General features: G+C 43.4%; 1 protein-coding gene and 1 pseudogene across 1 annotated transcript; both read right to left on the reverse strand.

Moving 5' to 3' along the window:
- Positions 1 to 1,653: 1,653 nt before the first annotated feature.
- On the reverse strand, positions 1,654 to 3,373 carry LOC117063980 (ERV-BabFcenv provirus ancestral Env polyprotein-like). Its single transcript, XM_033177960.1, has 2 exons — positions 3,295 to 3,373; positions 1,654 to 2,960 (listed from the first exon to the last, which is right to left on the reverse strand). Exon 2 carries the CDS (start codon positions 2,953 to 2,955, stop codon positions 1,726 to 1,728), a length of 1,230 nt encoding a protein of 409 aa, XP_033033851.1. The 5' UTR covers positions 2,956 to 2,960; positions 3,295 to 3,373; the 3' UTR covers positions 1,654 to 1,725.
- A 2,242-nt stretch (positions 3,374 to 5,615) lies between these two features.
- LOC117063846 lies at positions 5,616 to 6,513 on the reverse strand (annotated as a pseudogene).
- Positions 6,514 to 21,126: the final 14,613 nt, after the last annotated feature.

The following is a 21,126-nucleotide window of genomic DNA, read 5'->3' on the forward strand; positions in this document are numbered from 1 at the left end:
CTTTTCATATTTATTGCTGAAGCCCCACCCCACCCCTCATTTCACCTCCCACATTCCCTTTTTGGATACCTTTCTCTTGCGTGAGATTTGCACCCAGATAGTTCCTTTGCTGCCTTTAGAACCCCCCATTAGCAGCAATTAAAAAAAGGTCTTCCAGCAACTTGACACTTTTTGAAATGCTAATTGATGCTAAGCAGAGCCATCGGCTGTCGTTCACACCTACTCAGTCCCTGCCCCAGGCTTTTTTGCATATTGAAATCAATAAGTTTCTAAACCTGGGAAATGTGAGTTATGCAAATAGATGTTCCTACCACTCTTGCTGAGATTAGTACCTGTGGGGCTTTAGAAAATCCTCAGGTGTCTGACAGTGTTTTAAGTCTGCAGGTGGAATGCTCAGATCATCTTGGGAGTGACCATTATTAGAGCTTAGTTTGAGTACTTGCATAAACTGGTTGAAAAACACTGCCCAAGTCTGTTGCCTAAGCAATAAAATGATTTTCAATGAAATCCACGTATACTGACACCAGTGAAAGAAATAATTCAGTGATGAGATTGCTAAATTCGGTACAGAACTATTTAATGTCCACAGGGTAAGAAATTCATAACCAAAGACAGAAATCATTTACAACTTATCAATCATCTATAAGTCAATAGCTAGCATCACAGTCTGATCAGTCAATAGTATGTCCATAGTAGCCAATTGTGAAAGGCGTCAGAATTAAAAGAGTCACTTGCGTTAAAAACATAAAAATAAAAAAACAAAACCCTGATTAATAGAGTCAGGGAAAGCCTTGAAGAGAGGGTTCTCATAGTTGTAGGCCTAATAAAAACTGTCACAAAAGACTATGCAAAAACTACAACCTTGCACAAAGGCCATCACAACCTTACACAGAATATATTTCTGCAAGGACTTCTGTCTAGCAACTGCCTGTCCAATCTCAGACTGGTGCCCCCCACCCCTTGTTATTGATCCTTGTAGCCAAGGATAATTATCTCAAAACAATTGTGTTATTCTGTAACTGAGCTCACGTTCAGCTGCTCACCACTCAAAACGCCAGATACGTGAGAAGTGAGGATTGGCAAAAGGAAAGCAGGTTTATTCAAGTGGTAGTGGCTTGGGAGGTGGCCAGACTCAAGTCTCTAAAAGCCATCTCAAAAATCTCAAGCTGGGGCCAGGTGTGGTGGCTCATGCCTGTAATCCCAGCACTTTCGGAGGCTGAGTCAGGCAGATCACCTCAGGTCAGGAGTTCAAGACCAGCCTGGCCAACATGGTGAAACCCCATTTCTACTGAAAATGCAAAAAAAAAAAAAAAAAAAATCAGTGTAATGCCCAGACCCGCGATGACCCAAAAGCAACCACCAGAGTCCAGAGACAAAGCCAAGCGGCAGGGATCGCTTTATTTCAAGTTCGAACTCGGTTCCCTCCAGCTAGGTATCAGATCCTAGGCAGAGACCCCGAGCTCGGTGTTCAGCCGTCTTTTATAGTCAGACACAAACAAGTTACAGCAAGTTACAGAGTCACTGGGGGTTTTTACAGTTGTAGGTTTACAATTGGCTGACATTTAAAGTTAAATATTAGTCAGTTGTTCATTGGTTCCCGCCCTTTGACCAAACCACAAACGGCCGCTTGCCCTGCTAGGGACTTTCCAGATAACCTTGTTGTTTTAGCATTAAGAGGAGTTTCCTGACTTTTCTGACCTCTGATATTCAGTATTTTTCCACTCCTCATTCCCCCCTCTCTCTAGTATCTTGAGAGCCAATCTTGGGTCTTATATGTCTGACTCGGAAGTCTCGGTGAGTACAGGTTGGTACTGGGCTCTCAGGACCATAAGCTGGACAGTGTTGAGTCTTTCTTTTACAAAGTTTGTTAATCTGTTTATTATACATGGTTCTATAGTGAGTAAGAGAAGTACACTTATGAATGGTCCTATGAGGGGCACTAGAAGGGGAAGAATTCCACCAGCTGTTGGCAGCAGAGGTGAATTGTTGTTTCTGCAATTCTAGGCTGAGTTTATGTAGTTGTTGAACTCGCGTTTCTACGAGTCCAGATTCATTTATGTAGAAACAACAATCTTCTCTGAGGAAAAGACAGGTCCCTCCTTTTTTGGCCGTTAACAGGTCTAGTGCACGGCAGTTTCGTAAAGTAACTTGGGCAAGGGAAGTCAATTGTCTCTGTAATGAGGCAAGGGATTTGGCGGAAGCTTCCATAGCTATGGAGAATTGATGAGAGAGTTTTGCAGTGCTGATAAGGGAGTGACCTAAAGCTCCCCCGGCTAGTCCTGCAGCAACTAAGGACGTGGTGAGTGAGACTCCGGCTACTAGGGGGAGGAATATAGCTTGTTTTGGTCTAGGGAAAGGGGCGGAGTCCCACCTGGAAAATTCTGCAGGGGTGCGCAAGGTCAGTTGGGGGACTAGCGTGACAGGGAGACACAGTAGGGTTATAGTGGCCTGAGTGGAAAGGTTCTTATATAGGGTCCCATTGCACCAGAATAAAGAACCGGGAGGGGCAAAGAGGGTTGAGTTGGGAGTGGAAGTTGTATTACAGAGGGTAGTGCCGGCATTTGAATAACAAAAGGAAACTTGTGTCTGTCCAGGGTTTAGGAACAAGGGGACGTCAGGGATCAGGGGTGGTATGTGGCTATTGTTAGGGTTTAGGCTGAGAGAAGCGTTAGACGGGCCTGGAAGTGGAACTGAGGTTAACGGCGGTCGCCCTAGAGCCGCGCAGAAGAAGCATGCAGAGAGATTGCCTAGGCCAGTGGCGTTTGCGATTTCTAACCCTTCTCTTAATAGGGATGACCAGGAAAAGGGGCGGGTAGGAGTTAAAGTTGAAAGCTGGACATTTAATTCCCTTTCCTGGTTCTGTACAGCCGCGTGTAGGGTGGTCTGGATCTGAACAAGGGAACGCCAGAGAAAGAGACGGCTACTAGGCCAGGTAGTTCCTGAAGTCAAGTACATAGCCCCTTTTTGCTGGGAAGTCCAGCGGGAGTCTCAGGGGTCCCAGATAACCCAGGTGTAGCCTGATGTGGTTTTAAAGAAATTGTGTGACTGCCACGTTTGACTGGATAGGGACTCAGAAGTTTTTAGGATTTTAACGGTGTGGATTTTGCAGGACCTATATGGACAGCCGACACTTTGTTCTACCCATGAGTTATTACAATAAGAGAGTGTTTGGTCAAAGAGGAAACAAATTGCAGGTGCTGCTTTTCCTGGCTGGTGTTTAAAATCAGTGAAATTTAGATGGATGGGAGTGCTACAACCCCCCGGGGGACAGTCAGCAGTGCCTAATACAGAGCCCTTTTGTTCTGTCTGAGCATAATTGGTCCAGTTCTCAGTCAGGAAGAAACGCCAAGCGAAAGGGGATGTTGCCGGGTTCGCCTGAGTCTCCCCACAAGGGATCCATAAGAGTAGAAGAGTTATAAAGGAGGTAGGTGTCATAGTTACAGTTTAGGTTGCTGATGGCGTAGAACAAGTTTTAGAGGGTTTTCTTTGGTCCGGTCAACTGTCCAGGTTGCTGCCTCTCCCGTCGAGGATGTAACAAGGTCTGAGAGCGGGTCTATAGGCTTGGCGTGGGTGTGATGAATCCAGGCGGCGATGCCTTCCACTTTGAGGGCTGTAGGCGTAGTCAGGATCACCTGGCATGGTCCTTTCCACTGGGGTTCTAGGGTTTCTTGTCGGTGGCGCTTGACGAGGACCCAGTCTCCCGGTTTGTATTGATGTGGAATGGGTGGAGGCCCAGCTTCATATAGTTCTTTTAGCTTGGGCCAGACTTCCTCATGAACTCTCTGTAGGGCTTGTAAGGAAAACAAAAGTTCAAGACCATTATCTGTGTCAGCTTTGAGGAGATTGTCTTTAAGGTTAGGGAGGATAGGGGGTGGTTTGCCATACATTATTTCATAAGGGGTAAGTCCTAGTTTATAAGGAGAGTTACATGCCCGGAACAGAGCGTAGGGGAGGAGGACTACCCAGTTAGCGCCAGTCTCCATGGTCAATTTAGTTAGGGTCTCTTTTAATGTTCTATTCATTCTTTCTACCTGACCTGAGCTTTGGGGTCGATAAGCACAATGTAGTTTCCAGTTAGCCCCAAGGATGGAAGCCAGTCCCTGACTTACCTTTGCGGTGAAGGCCGGCCCATTATCTGACCCTATCATGACTGGAAAGCCGTACCTGGGCAGGATTTCTTCTAGGATCTTTTTGGCCACAATCTGTGCAGTTTCTTTTTTTGTTGGAAAAGCTTCTGCCCATCCTGAGAATGTATCTATAAAAACTAGTAAATATTTGTATCCATATTTTCCTGGCTTTATTTCAGTAAAGTCAATTTCCCAATATATACCAGGTCTATCTCCCCTTTGTCTTTTTCCCGAGGTCTGGGTCCCGTGACTGGCGTCATTGAGTTGACATACTACACAGTTTTTAACCGTGGCGTCTACTTTTTCAGGGGCGTTTTTAATTTTTAGTCCAGCGTGTTGAATCAAATCTAACATCCACCGCGGGCCCAGATGAGTGCTTCGGTGGATTTGTGCTATTACTTGCTGCCCCAACCTGTCCGGGAGAATGGTATTGTTGTTAGAATCTTTCCACCACTGATTACTGACCTGTGTTCCGGGGAGTTTACTTATCCACTGGAGGTCTTCTTCTGAGTATTCTGGGTGAAGGGGCAATTCTCTGGGCCCGGGATCAGGCAGCTGGAGGGCCAGCAGCTGAGGAGTGGTTTTAGCCACGTCTTTTGCAGTCTGGTCAGCCAGGTTGTTTGTTTAAAAAAAGGCGCCCAGCCTTTTTTTAAACAAACAAACAAACAAAAAAAAAACCACACAATTACTTTATTGATTTCTTACAATCAAATACTGCCAACTAGCATTATTTCCACTCTTCCATCATTAAAACTAAAGGGTAATTCCTCCTTGGTATTTTCAAATGATGCATTATACAATAAACAAAGTTAGAACTTAAAATGCACCCTGATTAATTATGTAAACTGGTAATTTGTTTTAAAAGCATAATAATTTGGTTCCTTTCTTCATAAAGCAGAAATTGAAATATTTCTCCTGATAGTCTTAAGGTTATCATTATGAGTAGTAAAAAGTGTAGCACATATAGTTTCATCTAGAAGGGTGTGTCTCTTACACACCTTATTTAAACAAACAAAATGTGCATTAACAAGATGCATACAGTCAATGCATGATAGAAAGCATGTTTCAAATATAAGGTAACCCTTCAGGCCACCACATTATTTAGGTTTTGCATGATCATTTATGGCATTACAGAGTAATTATGCATAACATACTTTTATACATTTTAACCCTGAAGATAAGAAAAATAATTGTTGCTTGAAAAAAATTATTCCAGGTAGGCATTTGGTTTGTATCAGGAGAAACTGAACCTCCATGAGTTCAGTGTCTGCCAAGTCGGAATCATTAGCTCAAGTCAGTGAATCAGATACGCGATGCATTTCACAGTGACACTGTTTCCCCAGTCCTGGCAATGCCTCTGCTCCCACAGTCCGCCAGGTGAAGCGTTTCCAGAATGACCCTTCTATGTGTTTTTCCCTTTTCATTTTTTTGCTGGATTGACTATTACTATACTATTTCCTCTTCTTCCCTCTTCTGTGACCTTCCATTTTAATCATTCATAAATCCTTTCAGAGTATCCTCACAGAGCTCCCTAAAGGGAAGTTCTGGAGTTGAAAAAATCCAAGGGAGGAAATTGGGAACTGGAATGTCCCTGGCTTTCCCGGTATTTTCTGCAAACTTCTGCCAGGTTGGGGAGGCTGTAGCAGTTTCTGAATGTGGTGGCAAGCTCCATAACTCTGACATTTCTACAAAATCAGCATCTACATCCAGCTCCTTTTCTAATGGACCTTTTAGAAGTCTGGCCTTTTCAGCCTTTAGTTGTTTATTTTCTTTCCTTAATCTTTCATTCTTGGTCACAAGGAATTTCACATGCCTCTTCAAATCTGCAGTTTTGGATGCCTGCTCCTCTATAATTGTTTTGTCATCTTTTGGGGTTTTGCTTCCAACACATGGCTCTGCTGGCTCACTCTTTTGCTGAAGTAAATTATATAGTAGTGGTGTCTGGGTCCCTGTCAAAGATCCCCTGAATCTCAGGCAGGCGTTTCTCTGTGGAAGGGCTGTACTTCTGAGAAAGGGGGCTCTGGCCCTCTGCAGAGGGTTTGTGAGATGCCTGAAGATGGGCGACTACATCCTTTGTGTTCTGTTGGGCTTTCGATCTTTCTTCACGCTGGGGCCTTTTCCATCTCTCTTGGATGAGGAGGAGCTATTCCTTTGCCATTCCAGTAAAAGCTGAGCCTGTTCAGATTGTGTCAGCTTCATGGCTTCAGAAAGATAGGCCGCAGCCTTTTTGTGACAAGAAATAGCCTCTTCATATTTGCCTGCTGCTAATAAATGGTCTGCTCATCTGCTCTGTTGATGAGCCAGGTTGAGGGGTCCTTTCATTACTTCTATAGACCCTGGGGTAAGCGGTGGCCTTAGGAAGGGGAGTGGTGGTGCCAGGGAACATGGAGAGGACTGCAGGGGAGCATGAGGCAGCTGTGGAGACCACGGCCCCTCTCTGCGCCCCAAGAGCCAGTGGTGAGCACAGAGCAGGCAACAACCTCACCACTTCCTCCTCTGGCGCCATGCCACTAAAGGGACTTTAAGGGGAAATGTTGCATGGGAACCATGCACAGAAGTGGTCTGGAGTGCAGCACTGCTTGCCGTTTTCTTTTTTTTTTTTGAGATGGAGTCTTGCTCTGTCGCCCAGGCTGGAGTGCAGTGGCCGGATCTCAGCTCACTGCAAGCTCCGCCTCTAGGGTTTACGCCATTCTCCTGCCTCAGCTTCCCGAGTAGCTGGGACTACAGGCGCCCGCCACCTCGCCCGGCTAGATTTTTGTATTTTTTAGTAGAGACGGGGTTTCACCGGGTTAGCCAGGATGGTCTCGATCTGCTGACCTCGTGATCCGCCTGTCTCGGCCTCCCAAAGTGCTGGGATTACAGGCTTGAGCCACCGCGCCCGGCCTGCTTGCCGTTTTCTGATGGCTAGTTTGAGTAATGGATATCCAGAGGCCTGGTTGGCCTCATCTTGGCAGGGATTGGGTTATGGGTTAACCACACACTGATTTCTTCTCAAAAAGGGGAAAATTGCAACTGCCATCTCAGCTTCTTGCCGGGATTGTTTAAAGATTAGCATTTGGAATTTTCAAGCAAATAGGTAGCTACAAATGTAGCAAGAGACAAAGCGAGGGAGGGGCTACTTTCGTAACTACCCAGTGGGTTCACCTTGCCCACCGCCTAGACAGAGCTGATTTATCAAGACAGAGGAATTGCAATGGAGAAACAGTAATTCATGCAGATCCAGCTGTGTAGAGACAGGAGTTGTTTTATTACTCAAATCAGTCTCCCAGAGCATTTGGGGATCAGAGTTTTTAAAGATAATTTGGCAGGTAGGGGCTGGGAAAGCAGGGAGTGCTGACTGGTCAGGTTGGAGATGGAGTCATAAGAGAGTCAAAGTGAGTTTTTCTTGCTGTTTTCTGCTCCTGGGTGGGATGACAGAACCGATTGAGCCAGATTACTGATCTGGGTGGTGTCAGCTGAGTGCAGGGTCTGCAAAATATCTCAAACATTGATCTTAGGTTTTACAATAGTGATGTTATCCTCAGGAGCAATTTGGGGAGGTTCGGACTCTTGCAGCCAGAGGCTGCATGACCCCTAAACTATAATTTTAAATCTTGTAGCGAATTTGTTAGTTCTACAAAGGCTGACTGGTTACCAGGCAAGAAGGGGATCATTTCGGGAAAGGGCTATTATCAATTTTGTTTCAGAGTCAAACCATGAACTGAATTCCTTCCCAAAGTTAGTTCAGCCTACACCCAGGAATGAAAAAGGACAGCTTAAAGGTTAGAAGCAAGGTGGAGTTGGTGGCCCCCATAAAATGTCATCAGATGGGTTTTCTTTAATCCTATATAATGTGGCTTACTTTTCAACCTGATGCTGGCATAACATTATGTTAGAAACACATTTTTGGTGCTGCAAGGGTGCTTTCTGCATGCAAGGCAGAGGCAAGGGAGAGTGTGCAAAACAAAGGAGAGCAGGAGTTTTTTTATCCCTAATGCAGATCCTGTTCCTATGTCCTCCTCCTGCAGGCTGAGTTTGGACCACACAATCAAGGCTAATTCCAATTGGCTACTGTTGACATCATTAAAGGAGGCAAGAGTGGGCATTTGATGGGTATGGTATATCTTGGGGTGTTTGGGCACAACAGAGTTAGGGAGGGCTGACAGATGAATGGGTACAATTACCTTTTAGAATAGAACAAAGAACCAGGAACCAAAACCCTTTGAAGAGGAGCTATTTGTTCTTAACAACAATTTCCCCCTCTTGAATTTATACATTTTTTCTCAAACTTATCTAACCTGACTTGACTTTATTGTTCTTCCAGGAGAAAGAATTTATTTGCATAGGATTGGGAAGAACTAGGGAAGGTTCTGGTAACAATTGTTTTTATAAGTCTTTGGACTAGTCAACAAATGTAGGGTATGATGTAGCATCCAACAGGAATAAGCACAGCTATTGCAATTGTCAGAGAAGTAACAATAGAGGCCATGAGTCTTTTCCATTTACCAAACCATTTCCCTAACCATCTTGTGAAAGGGTCCTTTATCCCAGAATTTGCGGCTAATTCATTTGATAGGTAGGTAAGACCTTGTAAAGCTTTTGTAATTGTTCCATCAGGGGCTGTATTGTTGGGAATGAAGGTGCAGCATTGGGTTTCTATCATAACACAAACTTCACCTTTTTCTGTTAATAGCATATCTAGGGCCATTCTGTTTTTACAAGCCATCTGGCTAGTAGGGCCCAATTGTTCAGCTATTCCTTTGACAGTATCCCTAGTATAATTAATAAATCATTGTTGGTTATAATAGATATAGTTTATCATAATCTACATTTTTATTAATAGTTACTTGTGGAAATAATGATTCAAATTCTGCCGCTATTTGGTCTCAGGCTTTGAATCTATCAGGTACCCCCCATGGGACTCCAATTGCATCTATATAGACATGAAAGTTGAAAGATCCATGAGGGGCCTCTCTCATTTTACGGTGCTGTGGTTTCCCCTTTTCTGGTTGATGAAATGCCAGGGTGAGCCGGACACAGTGGCTCATGCCTGTAACACCAGCACTTTGGGAGGCCAAGGCAGGCGGATCATGAGTTCAGGAGATCGAGACCATCCTGGCTAACATGGTGAAACCCCATCTCTACTAAAAACACAAAAAATTAGCTGAGTGTGGTGGTGGGCGCCTATAGTCCCAGCTACTCAGGAGGCTGAGGCAGGAGAATGGTGTGAATCCGGGAGGCGGAGCTTGCAGTGAGCGGAGACCGTGCCTCTGGACTCCAGCCTGAGTGACAGAGCAAGACTCCATCTCAAAAAGAAAAAAAGAATTGCCAGGGTGAAAGGGATGGCCAATTGAGTTAGAGTGCAGGTGCCACTCCAGTTACTTGGCAGAGTGTCCAGTAGGGGTTCACCACAACACTACCATGTATCAGCTCAGGGATGAACAAGGACAGACTGATTGGTAAGCTCTTGGAAAGATTTAAGCTCACTGTATCCCTTTATGTCTCTAAGAAATGCCAGATTTTCTCCCTGTTGTGAGAGACATGAAGTAAAATTGGCATCTGGAGATGGAGGCTGGATAGCCTTCGGGGGCTGACCTACAGGGTGTTGAACTTCAGGGATTAGCAGAGAGAGAATTCAACAGAATTCATTACCCCAGGCTGTGGGGTCTTGGAAAAGAGCCACCATACAGCTCATGCCCCGTTGGTCAGAAAACCATCTAAGTGGAAAGGGGACAACTTGGGCCTAGTGCGCACAAGTGTAACAGTTTTTGTTTAGAGTGTGAACAGAATATTCAATCCATTACATCCAGGCATTTGGATCTTGGTATCTTGTTTCAATTGCCAGTGTTTGTTTTAAATTTTTAACCTCTACAATAGCTACTTTGGTTTTGTCATTAGGTGAAGAGACAGTGGTCTGGTCAGCAGGTTTAGAAGAGGATAGAGGTGGAGATGTGAGGGATGAGGATGTAATGAGGTGCAACTCAAAAAATCCTATGGAGTCTTTTTTTGTTATATCTGTTCTCATACCATAAAAATGGTCTAGTGTCGGGGAGGAATCTTGAAGAGTTGGGATGATGATGGAAATTTATACTGGGTTACATTGGTTATGTTGACAACTGGGAAGGGCACTTTCTTTAGTAAAATGGATACAGGGCTTTAGAACTGATAGTGGGAAATCTTCTGACGGGATCCAGTCTTGACATTCAGTGGTTCAAATGACATATTTTCAAATATGACAAAATAAGTACCTAAACTATTTAGAAGCATCTGCTATGGAGGGGCAGAGATTTTTTTTTGCTCCTGCAAGCTGTCTCTGGCTTTGGAAATCCCCACAAGGCATAACTAAATAAGCATCAAAGGTTATGGTCTTGGGTGAGTCTGATTCAGTTACATTAATAACGAGGTAGCTAGCAACAGAACAAGGAAAGAAGGAGTAATAGAATAGATGAAAGAGAGTTAAACTTTCCTTAGTTTTAGTTTGGTAGGATTTTCCCCTCGGACTACGGCCCATGACCCTGAACGGGGTGGTGCTTTTTTGACTTGGGTGTGATGGATCCATTCTTTCTCAGCGGTTTAGACTGCAGTTTTAGTTGAGGAGCACTAGATATGGTACCTCCCAGGACAGTTTAAGTTTTTCTTCTTTCTAGCTCTTAATGAGGATGTAGTCTCTGGGCTGGTGCTGATGGACTGGAAACTCAAGAGGCGGGGTTTGCGCTAAGAGACCTTTAGTCCTAAGGGAAGATAAGGTAGAAGATAGACCAAGTATATAGTTCCTAAGGAATTGATCTTCGGTCTCAAAAGTGGGAATATCACTAGTGGAACTTAAACATAGTAACCCATAGAGCATTTCATAAGGGGATACACCAACATCTTTTCGAGGGGCAGTTTGGATCCTGAGTAGAGTGATGGGGAGACACTTAGTCCAGGGTAATCGAGTTTCTAAAATTAACTTAGTTAGATGATTCTTTAAAGTCTGATTCATCTTTTTTATTTTTTCTGTCAAGCGTGGATGTCAGGGGTATGATACTTCCATTTAATTTCTAAAGCTTAAGTAAGCCCTTTAATAATATTTGCAGTAAAATGAGTTCTATTGCCTAAGTTAATGTTTTCTACTATCCTGAACCAAGGTATTATGTTTTCTAGTAACATTTCAACCACATTATTAGCTGTTGTGCTGGAGAGGGGAATGGCTTCAAGCCAATGAGTGAAGTGGTCTACTATTACTCTTAGGTATTTAAAGTGACCTAGTGGGGGCATTTCAGTATAGTCAGCTTGAATACTTGGAAATGGCCTTAGTCCTGGGCTTCTGCCCCCAGAAGGTTGTTTCCGTAGGCCCTGTTTATTAGTTTTTTTGCATATTAGGCAGTTGTCCACAACTTGTTTTGCTAAGGTATAAATTCCTATACATCCATAGACTCTGAGAACTGCATCAAACATAGCTTGAGGTCCCCAGTGAGTCCCTTGATGTAGTTGGGACAGGATTTTTCTCATAAGTGGTTTGGAAATCATTTTCCTTTGATCTGGTAACACCTACTTCCCTTCTGAGTTTTCTTTAGCTCCCAGTTTCTCTAACTTTTCCTTTTCAGTGGAAGAGAAGATACGGATTGTAACTCGGGGTGAGAGACAGGGAGTCAGGAGGAAGATAGGTGCTCTTTGAGAGATGGTAGCTTGTTTCGTAATTTGGTCAGCGAGATTATTCCCCCAGCTTTCATAGGTAGAACTTTTCTGGTGCCCTGGGACATGTACAACAGCTATTTCTTTTGGTAATTGTAAGCTCTTTAAAACTTGAGTGATTAATTCTTTGTGGACAAGGTCCTGATCTTTGCGATTAGGCCCGGCTCAGTCGAAATTTTTCTGAAGGTATGCGCTACCCCAAAGGCGTACTTAGAGTCAGTATAGATGGTACCTTCTTGCTTTTGTAAATATTTTAGAGCCTGATTTAACGCAAACAATTCACAAGTTTGAGCAGACCAATTCTTTGGCAATCTTCCAGATTCTATTTCAGCAGAACTTTTCCATCTATGGCAGAGTATCCACTGTGTCTTTTTCCTTCAACCACCAGGGAGGAGCCATCTATAAAAAGATGATGTCATGTTTTAAAAGGGTTTTTTCTTAAATCAGGTCTAACCTTAGTATGGTAATCAATGAGATCTAGGCAGTCATGTTCAGGATCTTTGGGGTTCGGATTCCGAGTTAGGAAAGCAGCTGGGTTAAGAGCACTGTCCGTGGTGAAAGTGAAGTCATCTTTTTCTAATGGAATGACTTCAGATTTTAGAATTCTTTGAGCTTGTAAGCCATCTACCTGCCTTTTGGTTTAATATTGTTCTAACTTGGTGAGGTGTGTCAACAGTTAATTTTCCCCCAAAGGTTAGCTTTTTACTTTCCTCAATCAACAAAGCAGTGGCCACTATAGATTGAATATATTTGGGTCATCCACAGGTTACTGGGTCTAAAATTTTTGATAAAAAGGCCACAGGCTGCCAGTGGCCCCCATGTTCTTGGGTAAGCACCTCTAAAACTACTCCTTTATTTACATTGACAAAGAGGTGAAATGGTTGTCTGGGGGAAGGCAGAGCTAAAACAGGAGCAGTTACGAGTGTTTCAATTCTTTAAAATCATTGACTTCCTCTGGGGCCCAAAAGAGGGGGTCAGGTTTTTCTTGGGTAAGCTTGAGGGTACAGAGACTTGAGTTTTAGAGCATATGAATCAATCCACAAGCAGCAATATCCAACTAGCCCGAAAAATTTTCTAAGCTCTTGTTTTGTACTAGGCAGAGGTAAGGACACAATTTCTTTGACTCTTTTGGGTCCTATTCTTCGCTTGCCTGCACTTATCAGGTGCCCTAAATACTTGCCTTCAGGTTCTACAAATTGGAGCTTCCCCTTTGCTACCTGTAATCTCTCCCCTTGCAGGTGATTGAGAAGACTGATGGAGAAATCAGATACTTGTTCTATGACTTTCCCAGACACAAGTATGTCATCTACATATTGGAGCCTGCATATAGACTCCGGGACAGATATCTTCCCCAAAACTTGTTCAAGAATTTGGCCAAAAAGCTTGGGAGAGTCTGTAAATCCTTGGGGCAGGACCGTCCAGCGGTATTGTTGCTTCTGTTCTGAATGAGGATCTTCCCATTCAAAAGCAAATATGTCTCGGCTGTCTTCAGCTAAGGTACATGCCCAAAAGGCATCCTTTAAGGCTATTACTGTAAACCACTGATGGTCATATGGAATCTTGCTGAGGATAATATACGCATTGGGGACAACGGGATGAGTGGTTTGGACTATTTGGTTAATGGCCTGGAAGTCTTGTATTAGCCAACATGATCCTTCTGATTTCTTTACAGGTATTATAGGGGTATTATGTGGAGACATACAGGGTTCAAGTAACTTATCCTCAATAACACCTTCAATCACAGTTTTCAAGCCTATCCTGCCTTCTAGGGGAATTAGATATTGCCTTCTTCTTACTATTTTTCCAGGGGTTTTCAACTTTATGTGAATGTGGGGGTGAGGGGGTGGCGGATTCATATTTTCCCTCGGTTCCCTTCTTTTGACCACACATTGGGATGAATGTAACTTTTTTCTGTGGTGGTGAACAGGTTCAATGAAGTGAAAAATTCTTCAGGGCAGACACGCAAGCCTATGTCTAATTTTAACATCAGGTCTCTCCCTAACAGGTTTGTTCTTGCTTCAGAGATTAGTAGGAATTTAATACTAGTTTATCAATTTTTGTATTTAACTTCTGTTTCTTCTAAAACTTTGGCTTTAAATCTTTCCCCTTTTACTCCTGAGACAAAAATTTCCTCTAATGAGTAGTTCGTATTAGAGGGCCAATAGTAAGCAGAGTGCGCCCCTGAATCTATTAAAAAGGTGATAAGCTCAAGTTTGGGTCCCACCTCTAAATTTATCAAGGGCTCTTGGTGGGACTTGAGATAGAAAAGATAGAGCCCCTGATCTCCCTATTCCTCCTCAAATGCCATGAGCAGGACAATTTCTTTTTCCTTCCCCTACTTGGGGCATTCTCTTTTGAAGTGGCCTGTTCTTCCACATTTGAAGCACCTATCCTCTCCTTCTTCTCTCTCAGTTCTAGGATTCTTTGACCTTGTTCCCCCATACTCTGTAGAGCACCTGCTAGCTGAGGGTCTGGCTCCCCTAGTTGGAGGCTTGGGTCCTCCAAACAGGGGTTTGGACCCTTTATAATTCCTGGCCCCCTGGAGTCTCTGTTTAGAAGTGTGTGGGCTTGAAGCCATCTGTTGGAAGGTGGATAGCATAAGTTTCATTTTTTGTTTTTGCTTTTCTTAATCTCTCCTCACATATAGTTTTTGGGCTTCTCCTAGGAGTTCCTCTACAGACTGGTTTTTTCAGTTTTTTAGTTTCTGCAACTTTTTTGTTATATCTGACCAGCTATTTATGACAAAATGTAGCTTTAACATTTCTTGTCTCAGAGGGTCTTCTGGATCTAAATCTGTATATTTCCTTATTTGTTCCCTTAGTCTTTCTAGAAATTTCACGGGGTCTTCATCTTTTTCCTGTTGTAAGTCAAAGGCTCGGAAAAGATTCTGAGCATGGGGCACTGACTCCCAAATTCCTTTGATTATCATTTTCCTAAGATCTTTCATGTTTTCCCAGTGGACTGTGTTGTTGTTATCCCATTGAGGATCTTGGGCTGGGAATTTCTGGTCTGCTGCAGGAACATTTTGGCCAGGAGGGTGTTCACATTCCCAAATTGTCATAGCAGACCTGCGAATCATCCCCCTTTCTTCCCCTAAGACAGGGATACCCAGGATGGACTTTAATTCGGCCCAAGTATGTAACTGGGAACCTAGGAATTGATCAATTTGGTCTGTTACACCATATGGGTCATGTAGCAGTGGCTTAAGTTCTTTCTTTAAACCTCGAACCTCTGAACTAGTCAAAGGAGCATTTACAAAGTCAATAGCTCCTCCTCCCTGGGGTAAGGGAAGGAAGAGAGTTGGAGTTGATTCCTTAGAGGTAGAGGGGAAAGGAAGATTTTGAATATCTTTTTTACATTGCTCTATTTCATGTTGTAGTTCCTTCAGGGAGGTTACTTAGGCTGACAAGGAGCAGACTCATGGGGTGTCAGTAATTCCCTAGAGTCAGGGTTATAAGGGGGAGGAATAATAGGAGTAGGAGAAGGATCTGGGACTGGGTCTGGGGTGGCAGCAGCTGTCTGGGGAGGGGGCAGGTCAAGTAGGGGGGAATTAAACAGGGGAAAGTTGTTTAGAGGGTCCCAGGCATTGGGATCTCTCTGCCTAGGGGTTGGATTTACTGCACCTACTTTGGGGAGTGTGAAATCTGACACTTCCCTTGCGTTCTCTAGGGGAAAGAGGAGAACAGGTCCTTTTCTCCAGCAGACAGCATAATCTATTTCTTCCTGCGAGACTGGACTTTTGTCATTTACATACTGAATTAAAAGTTGACAGACCCAATCCTCATTTGATCCATATTTTGGCCAGAAGATGGCAGGTTTGAGGATGGCTTCCTTGGCCCAAGTGAAACAAAAATATTTTATAATGTGTTGCTTCTTCTTATGTCTAGTCCTCTCATTTTCTTTTCAATATTTTAGCATGAGAGCTAGAGGGCTATTGGAGGAAATCTGACTATTCCTGTCTTTACCTTTCCCTGTTGTACTAGAAGTGTTTCCCATCTTGGAGGTTTTGGATGCTCCCTTGAGTGTATGTGGCTCAACCTCTCTTACTGGAGATTTCTTGTCTTCCCTTTTCTCTAGAGACTCAACCCTACCTTACTTGAGATTTCTTGCACTCCTTTCCATTCGCTTCATCCTATCTGGCCGCTTCTCTTGTGGGAAATTAGGTCCCTTTTAGCATTGGCATGCTGGTATAAGTCCCATGGCAGGATCTGCCCTAAGCCATATGAGGTGACCAGGGAATTGCAGATAGGACCCACTTACTCTGCATAGCAGTAGTACTTATCGTCATTCACACAAGCAGTACCATAAGCAGTAGTGCTTGTCATCATTCACACTCACTTTCAGCCTCCAAGATATCCTGACCACTAAGGAAGTACTTCACCGCCAACCCCACCCCCTGTGGCTTTTCTTACCTTGGTCTGTGTAAAAAGTTACCTGGTTGCTGCGGTGTTTCTAGGCAAGCCTTTTCTACCTATGTTGCTGAGATTCCAGGTTTATCCATCACAGCAGGTGGAGTCTCAATCTCTAGCCCCTGAGGCCACTGCAATGAGGCAGTGGGACTCATCTCCCCCTGGGAGATGATCAGAGACCCCTTCCCTGGAGGGGAATGGGAATCCTGGATGAGCCCCCAAATTGTTAGAAGCAAATTTTCAGTGCCACAAGGTGAAACCAGCACTCAGGCAAAAATTTTCTCAGTAAGGCAATTTACTTTTATAGAAGGGTGCTTTCTTCATGCAAGGCAGAGGCAAGGGAGAGCATGCAAAACAAAGGAGAGCAGGAGTTATTTTTATCCCTGACACAGACTCTGTTCCTGTGTCCTCCTCCTGTGGGCTGGGGTCAGACCACACAATCTAGGCTAATTCTGATTGACTGCTGTTGACATCATCAAAGGAGGCAAGGGTGGGCGTTTGACAGGAAGGACAGGTACGATGGTACATCTTAGGGTGTTTGGGCACAACAGAGTTAGGGAGAGCTGATAGATGAATGGATATGATTACCTTTTAGAATAGAACAAAGAACCAGGAACCAAAACCCTTTGAAGAGGAACTATTTGTTCTTAACAGCAATTACATGACAGATAAAGAGGGAAAAAAAAACCCCAAAATATGTTTATCTCTTATATTTTGAAATGGCCCTGAAAAGCTATCTTTTGTGGCAGGAAATTTGCATCTGTGAAGAACCTCTATTAACATAACTAGATCTTTCCTTTTCCAGGTTCTCCCAATCCCGAAGAGATTAACTGAGCATCTAGCACCTTTTAAAGATCTGAATAGGAAACATTCGCCATCTGTTATCTCTAAGGCACTCCCTTAGAGACATCTATGAGACACCCATGAAACTTTATCTACATAATAAGAACCTTGGTCTCTACAACTCCTTATCTTAACCCAGACACTCTTCTCCACTGATTCTAAGTCTTTAGATAATAACTTAACTCTCTTAAGCAATTGCCAATGAGAAAATCCTTGAATCCACCTATGACCTGAAAGCCCCTTGCTTCAAGTTGTCCCACCTTTCTGCACAAAATCAATATATACTTCACATGTATTGACTGATATCTTATGTCTTCCTAAAATATATAAAGCCAAACTATAACCCAGACACCGTAGGCATATGTTCTCGTAACCACCCAGTGGATTCACCTTGCCTGCTGCCTGGACACAGCTGATTTATCAAAACAGGGGAATTTCAGTGGAGAAAGAGTAATTCATGCAGAGCAGGCTGTGCAGGAGACAAAGACATTACTACTCAAATCAGTCTCCCCAAGCATTTGGGGATTGGAGTTTTTAAAGATACTTTGGTGGGAAGCAGCTTGGGAAGTAGGGAGTGCTCACTGGGTAAGCTGGAGATGGAATCATGGGGGGGTCTAAGTGACATTTTCTTGCTCTCTTCTGTTCCTGGGTGGGATCACAGAACTGACTGAGCCAGATTACTGGTCTGGGTGGTATCAGCTAATCCATCAAATTCAGGGTCTGCAGCTCAAACACTGATCTTAGGTTTTGCAATAGTAATGTTATTCCCAGGAACAATTTGGGGAGGTTCAGACTCTTGCAGCAAGAGGTTGCATAACCCCTAAACTGTAATCTCTCTCTCTCTTTCTCTTTCTTTTCTTTTCTTTTCTTTCTCTTTCTTTCTTTCTTTCTTTCTTTCTTTCTTTCTTTCTTTCTGTCTGTCTTTCTTTCTTTCTCTTTCTTCCTTTCTGTCTTTCTTTTTCTTTTCTTTTTTCTTTCTCTCTCTTTCTTTCTTTCTCTCTCTCCCTCTTTCTTTCCTTCCTTCCTTCCTTCCTTCCTCTCTCTCTCTCTTTCCTTCCTTTATTTTCTTTTTCTTTTTTGAGACTAAGTCTTTCTCCATCACCCAGGCTAGAATGCAGTAGTGCAATTTTGGCTCACCGCACCCTCCGCCTCCCAGGTTCAAGTGATTCTCCTGCCTCAGTCTCCTGATAGCTGGGGACTACAGTTGCACACCACCATGTCCAGCTAATTTTTTTTTTTTTTTTTTGTAGAGTCGGGGTTTCACCATGTTGGCCAGGCTGATCTTGAACTCCTGACCTGAAGCAATCCTCCCACCTCAGCCTCACAAAGTACTGGGATTACAGGCATGAGCCACTGCACCTCGCAGTACTTTCTAATCTTGTAGCTAATTTGCTAGTCTTGCAAAGGCAGACTGGTCCCCAGGCAAGAAGGTGGTCTTTTCAGGAAAGGGCTATTAACAATTTTTTTTCAGAGTCAAACCACAAACTAAATTCTTTTCCAAGGCTAGTTTGGCCTATGCCCAGGAATAAACAAGGACAGCTTAAGTTAGAAGCAAGATGGAGTTGGTTAGGTTTGATGTCTTTCATTGTTATAATTTCCTCAGTTATAGTTTTTGCAAGGGTGGTTTCAATCTCAGTACCTCTTGAGACTGTGTCTTGGGCCTTGGTCACTCATACCTGGCTCAGAGTAAACCTCTTTAAACATTTTGCAAAGTTTGACTCTTTTTGTCAACATCAATTACCCTTCTCCTCATTTTCCATTAAAAACCTTTGTCTTCCTTTACTCACCCGAATACACAGTTTGCTATGGCACATGTAGTTGCATTGCAATGCTATATTCCTGAATAAGTATCATTTGCTTTTAGAGAGTCTCTCTCTGTTATTTAGGTTGACACAATAGTATGGCAAACCAGGTTTCTCTAGACAGAAAATGCCCCCAGCCATGTTAGGCAATGCTCCTCTGTGAGTTTAAAGGGGCACACAGTAATCTTTTGCTTTAGTTTTGGGACTTCACATTTTTGGAATGAAACTGTCATTGCAAAATTATAACTGAGAAAATTATTACAATGAAAAAGATCTGACCTAATCAACTCCATCTTGCTTCTAAACTCTAAGCTGTCCTTGTCGATTCCTGGGCACAGGCTGAACTAACTTTGGGAGAAACTTAGTTTGTAGTTTAACTTTGAAATAAAGATGATAATAGCCCTTTGACAAAACAAACCCCCTTCCTGCCTGGGGACTAGACTGCCGTTGTAGGACTGATAAATTAGCCACAAGATTAGAAATTATGATTTAGGAGTCATGCAGCTGGAGGCTATAATATTCTGGCCCACCCCAAATTGCTTCTGAGGATAATATCACTCTTATAAAATCTAAGATCAGTGCTTAAGATATTTTGCATCCCCTGCACTGGATGAGTCAGCTGGCACCATCCAGATCAATAAACTGGTTCATCTGGTCTTGTGGCCCCCACTCAGGAATTGACTCAGTGCAAGAGGACAGCTTCTACTCCATATGATTTCATCTCTGACCCAACCAATCAGTACACCCAACTCAGCGGTCTCCCACCCACCAAATTATGCTTAAAAACTCTGATCCCTGAATGCTTAGGGAGATTGATTTGGATAATAATGAAACTCCAGTCTCTCATGCAGCCTACTCTGTGTGAATTACTCTTTCTTCACTGCAATTCCCATCTTGATAAATTGGCTCTGGCTAAGCAGTGGCCGAGATGAACCCATTGGGTTGTTGCAGGAAGTTGTTCCCACAGCCCAAGAGCAGCTTCATGACTTCCCTATGGGTGTCCCCATTCTGGGTTAGCACTCAGGAGCATATGCTTGCAATTGATTTTGCTCTCCAACAGTAGAGACCAAAGTCCCTCTCCTCTGTGTCTTCCTGCCTTCAAGCCCCAGGTTAGGTAATTTTTCTGGCAAATTTTCCTTCATCAAACTTTAGTCAGGCTCCTTGGAGCTCTCTTCTTGATTTGGCCTCAGCCTTAGCCTTCTGTGCTGGTCTTGCCCTTCCCAGGCCTGCAGAGCCCAGTCTTAGCAAGAATTCTGCTAAGTCAGTTTAGAGAGAATTCTCTGTCCTGTATATCTGATCGAGTTTCTCACCCTCCACCTTTGATGTCTAAGTCCTTGGCTTGCCTTTGGCAAGAATCCTATTCAGTCAATGCAGCAAGAATTTCCCTGTCTTTGATGTCTCCTCTTAGTAATTTTCCATCCACTGACCCCTTTGCTTTGCTCCTTGGCTATATTGGTGGGGAGGAAAAATAATTTTCTCTCTATCCTTTCTGAGTTCTTAGCTGGGGCTTCCTGTAACAAATGACAGATTTATAAGAGAAAAACATACAGGGTTTAATAGCATGTATACCTAAGTGTACACAGGAGATACCTGTTACTGAACCAGGCCCATTTTGTCTGCCATGCAATATGCCAATCGCTGAGACAGTGAGTTTTGCAACAGAGAAAGGGTTTATTCACATGGCAGTCAAGCAAGAAGACAAGGGAATAGATCTCAAATCGCCTCCCCAAAGATGGGGTTTAGGGTTATTTATGGGTTAGAGGAGCAGAATGGTCTGAGGCTTGGGGAAAAGTGATTGGGGATTAGGAAAAGTGAGATAATCGGTGTTCTGCATAAGTGTAGTCAAGCTTCATGGCTCTTCATAGGATGCATGTTTGAAAAATTGTAGTGTTAGCATGATCTGAGGGTGGAGCTCTCAGGTCTCTGATGTCAAAAGGTCACCCATTGGACATTTACACGGGCCCAGTTGAAGGGTTGGTGGTTTCAACCAGTTTGAACTGGACAAGAGCTGACTTTAAGTTCCTGAAAAACAACTTAGGCAACCATTACCTTTGTGACCCATATTCAGAGAAGTTATCTATAGTGAGGCTGAAAGGAGTCTTTAAACAAAACAAAACAAACCCAAAACAAACAAAAAAACAGCTAAAAGCAAGAAAAGCAGGTTAAAGTCTGAAGAGCCTAGTCAGGTTTGTCCTTGGCTTCATGCCCAGTGAAATGAATACATCTCTGAGAGCTGCCTGTAAATTCAGCCTTCAATACCATTATCTGCTGAAACAAAGCAAGAAGAGTGTG

The sequence above is a fragment of the Trachypithecus francoisi genome, unplaced genomic scaffold, assembly GCF_009764315.1.
Source record: "Trachypithecus francoisi isolate TF-2019V2 unplaced genomic scaffold, Tfra_2.0 Lachesis_group19, whole genome shotgun sequence".
NCBI lineage: Eukaryota > Metazoa > Chordata > Mammalia > Primates > Cercopithecidae > Trachypithecus > Trachypithecus francoisi.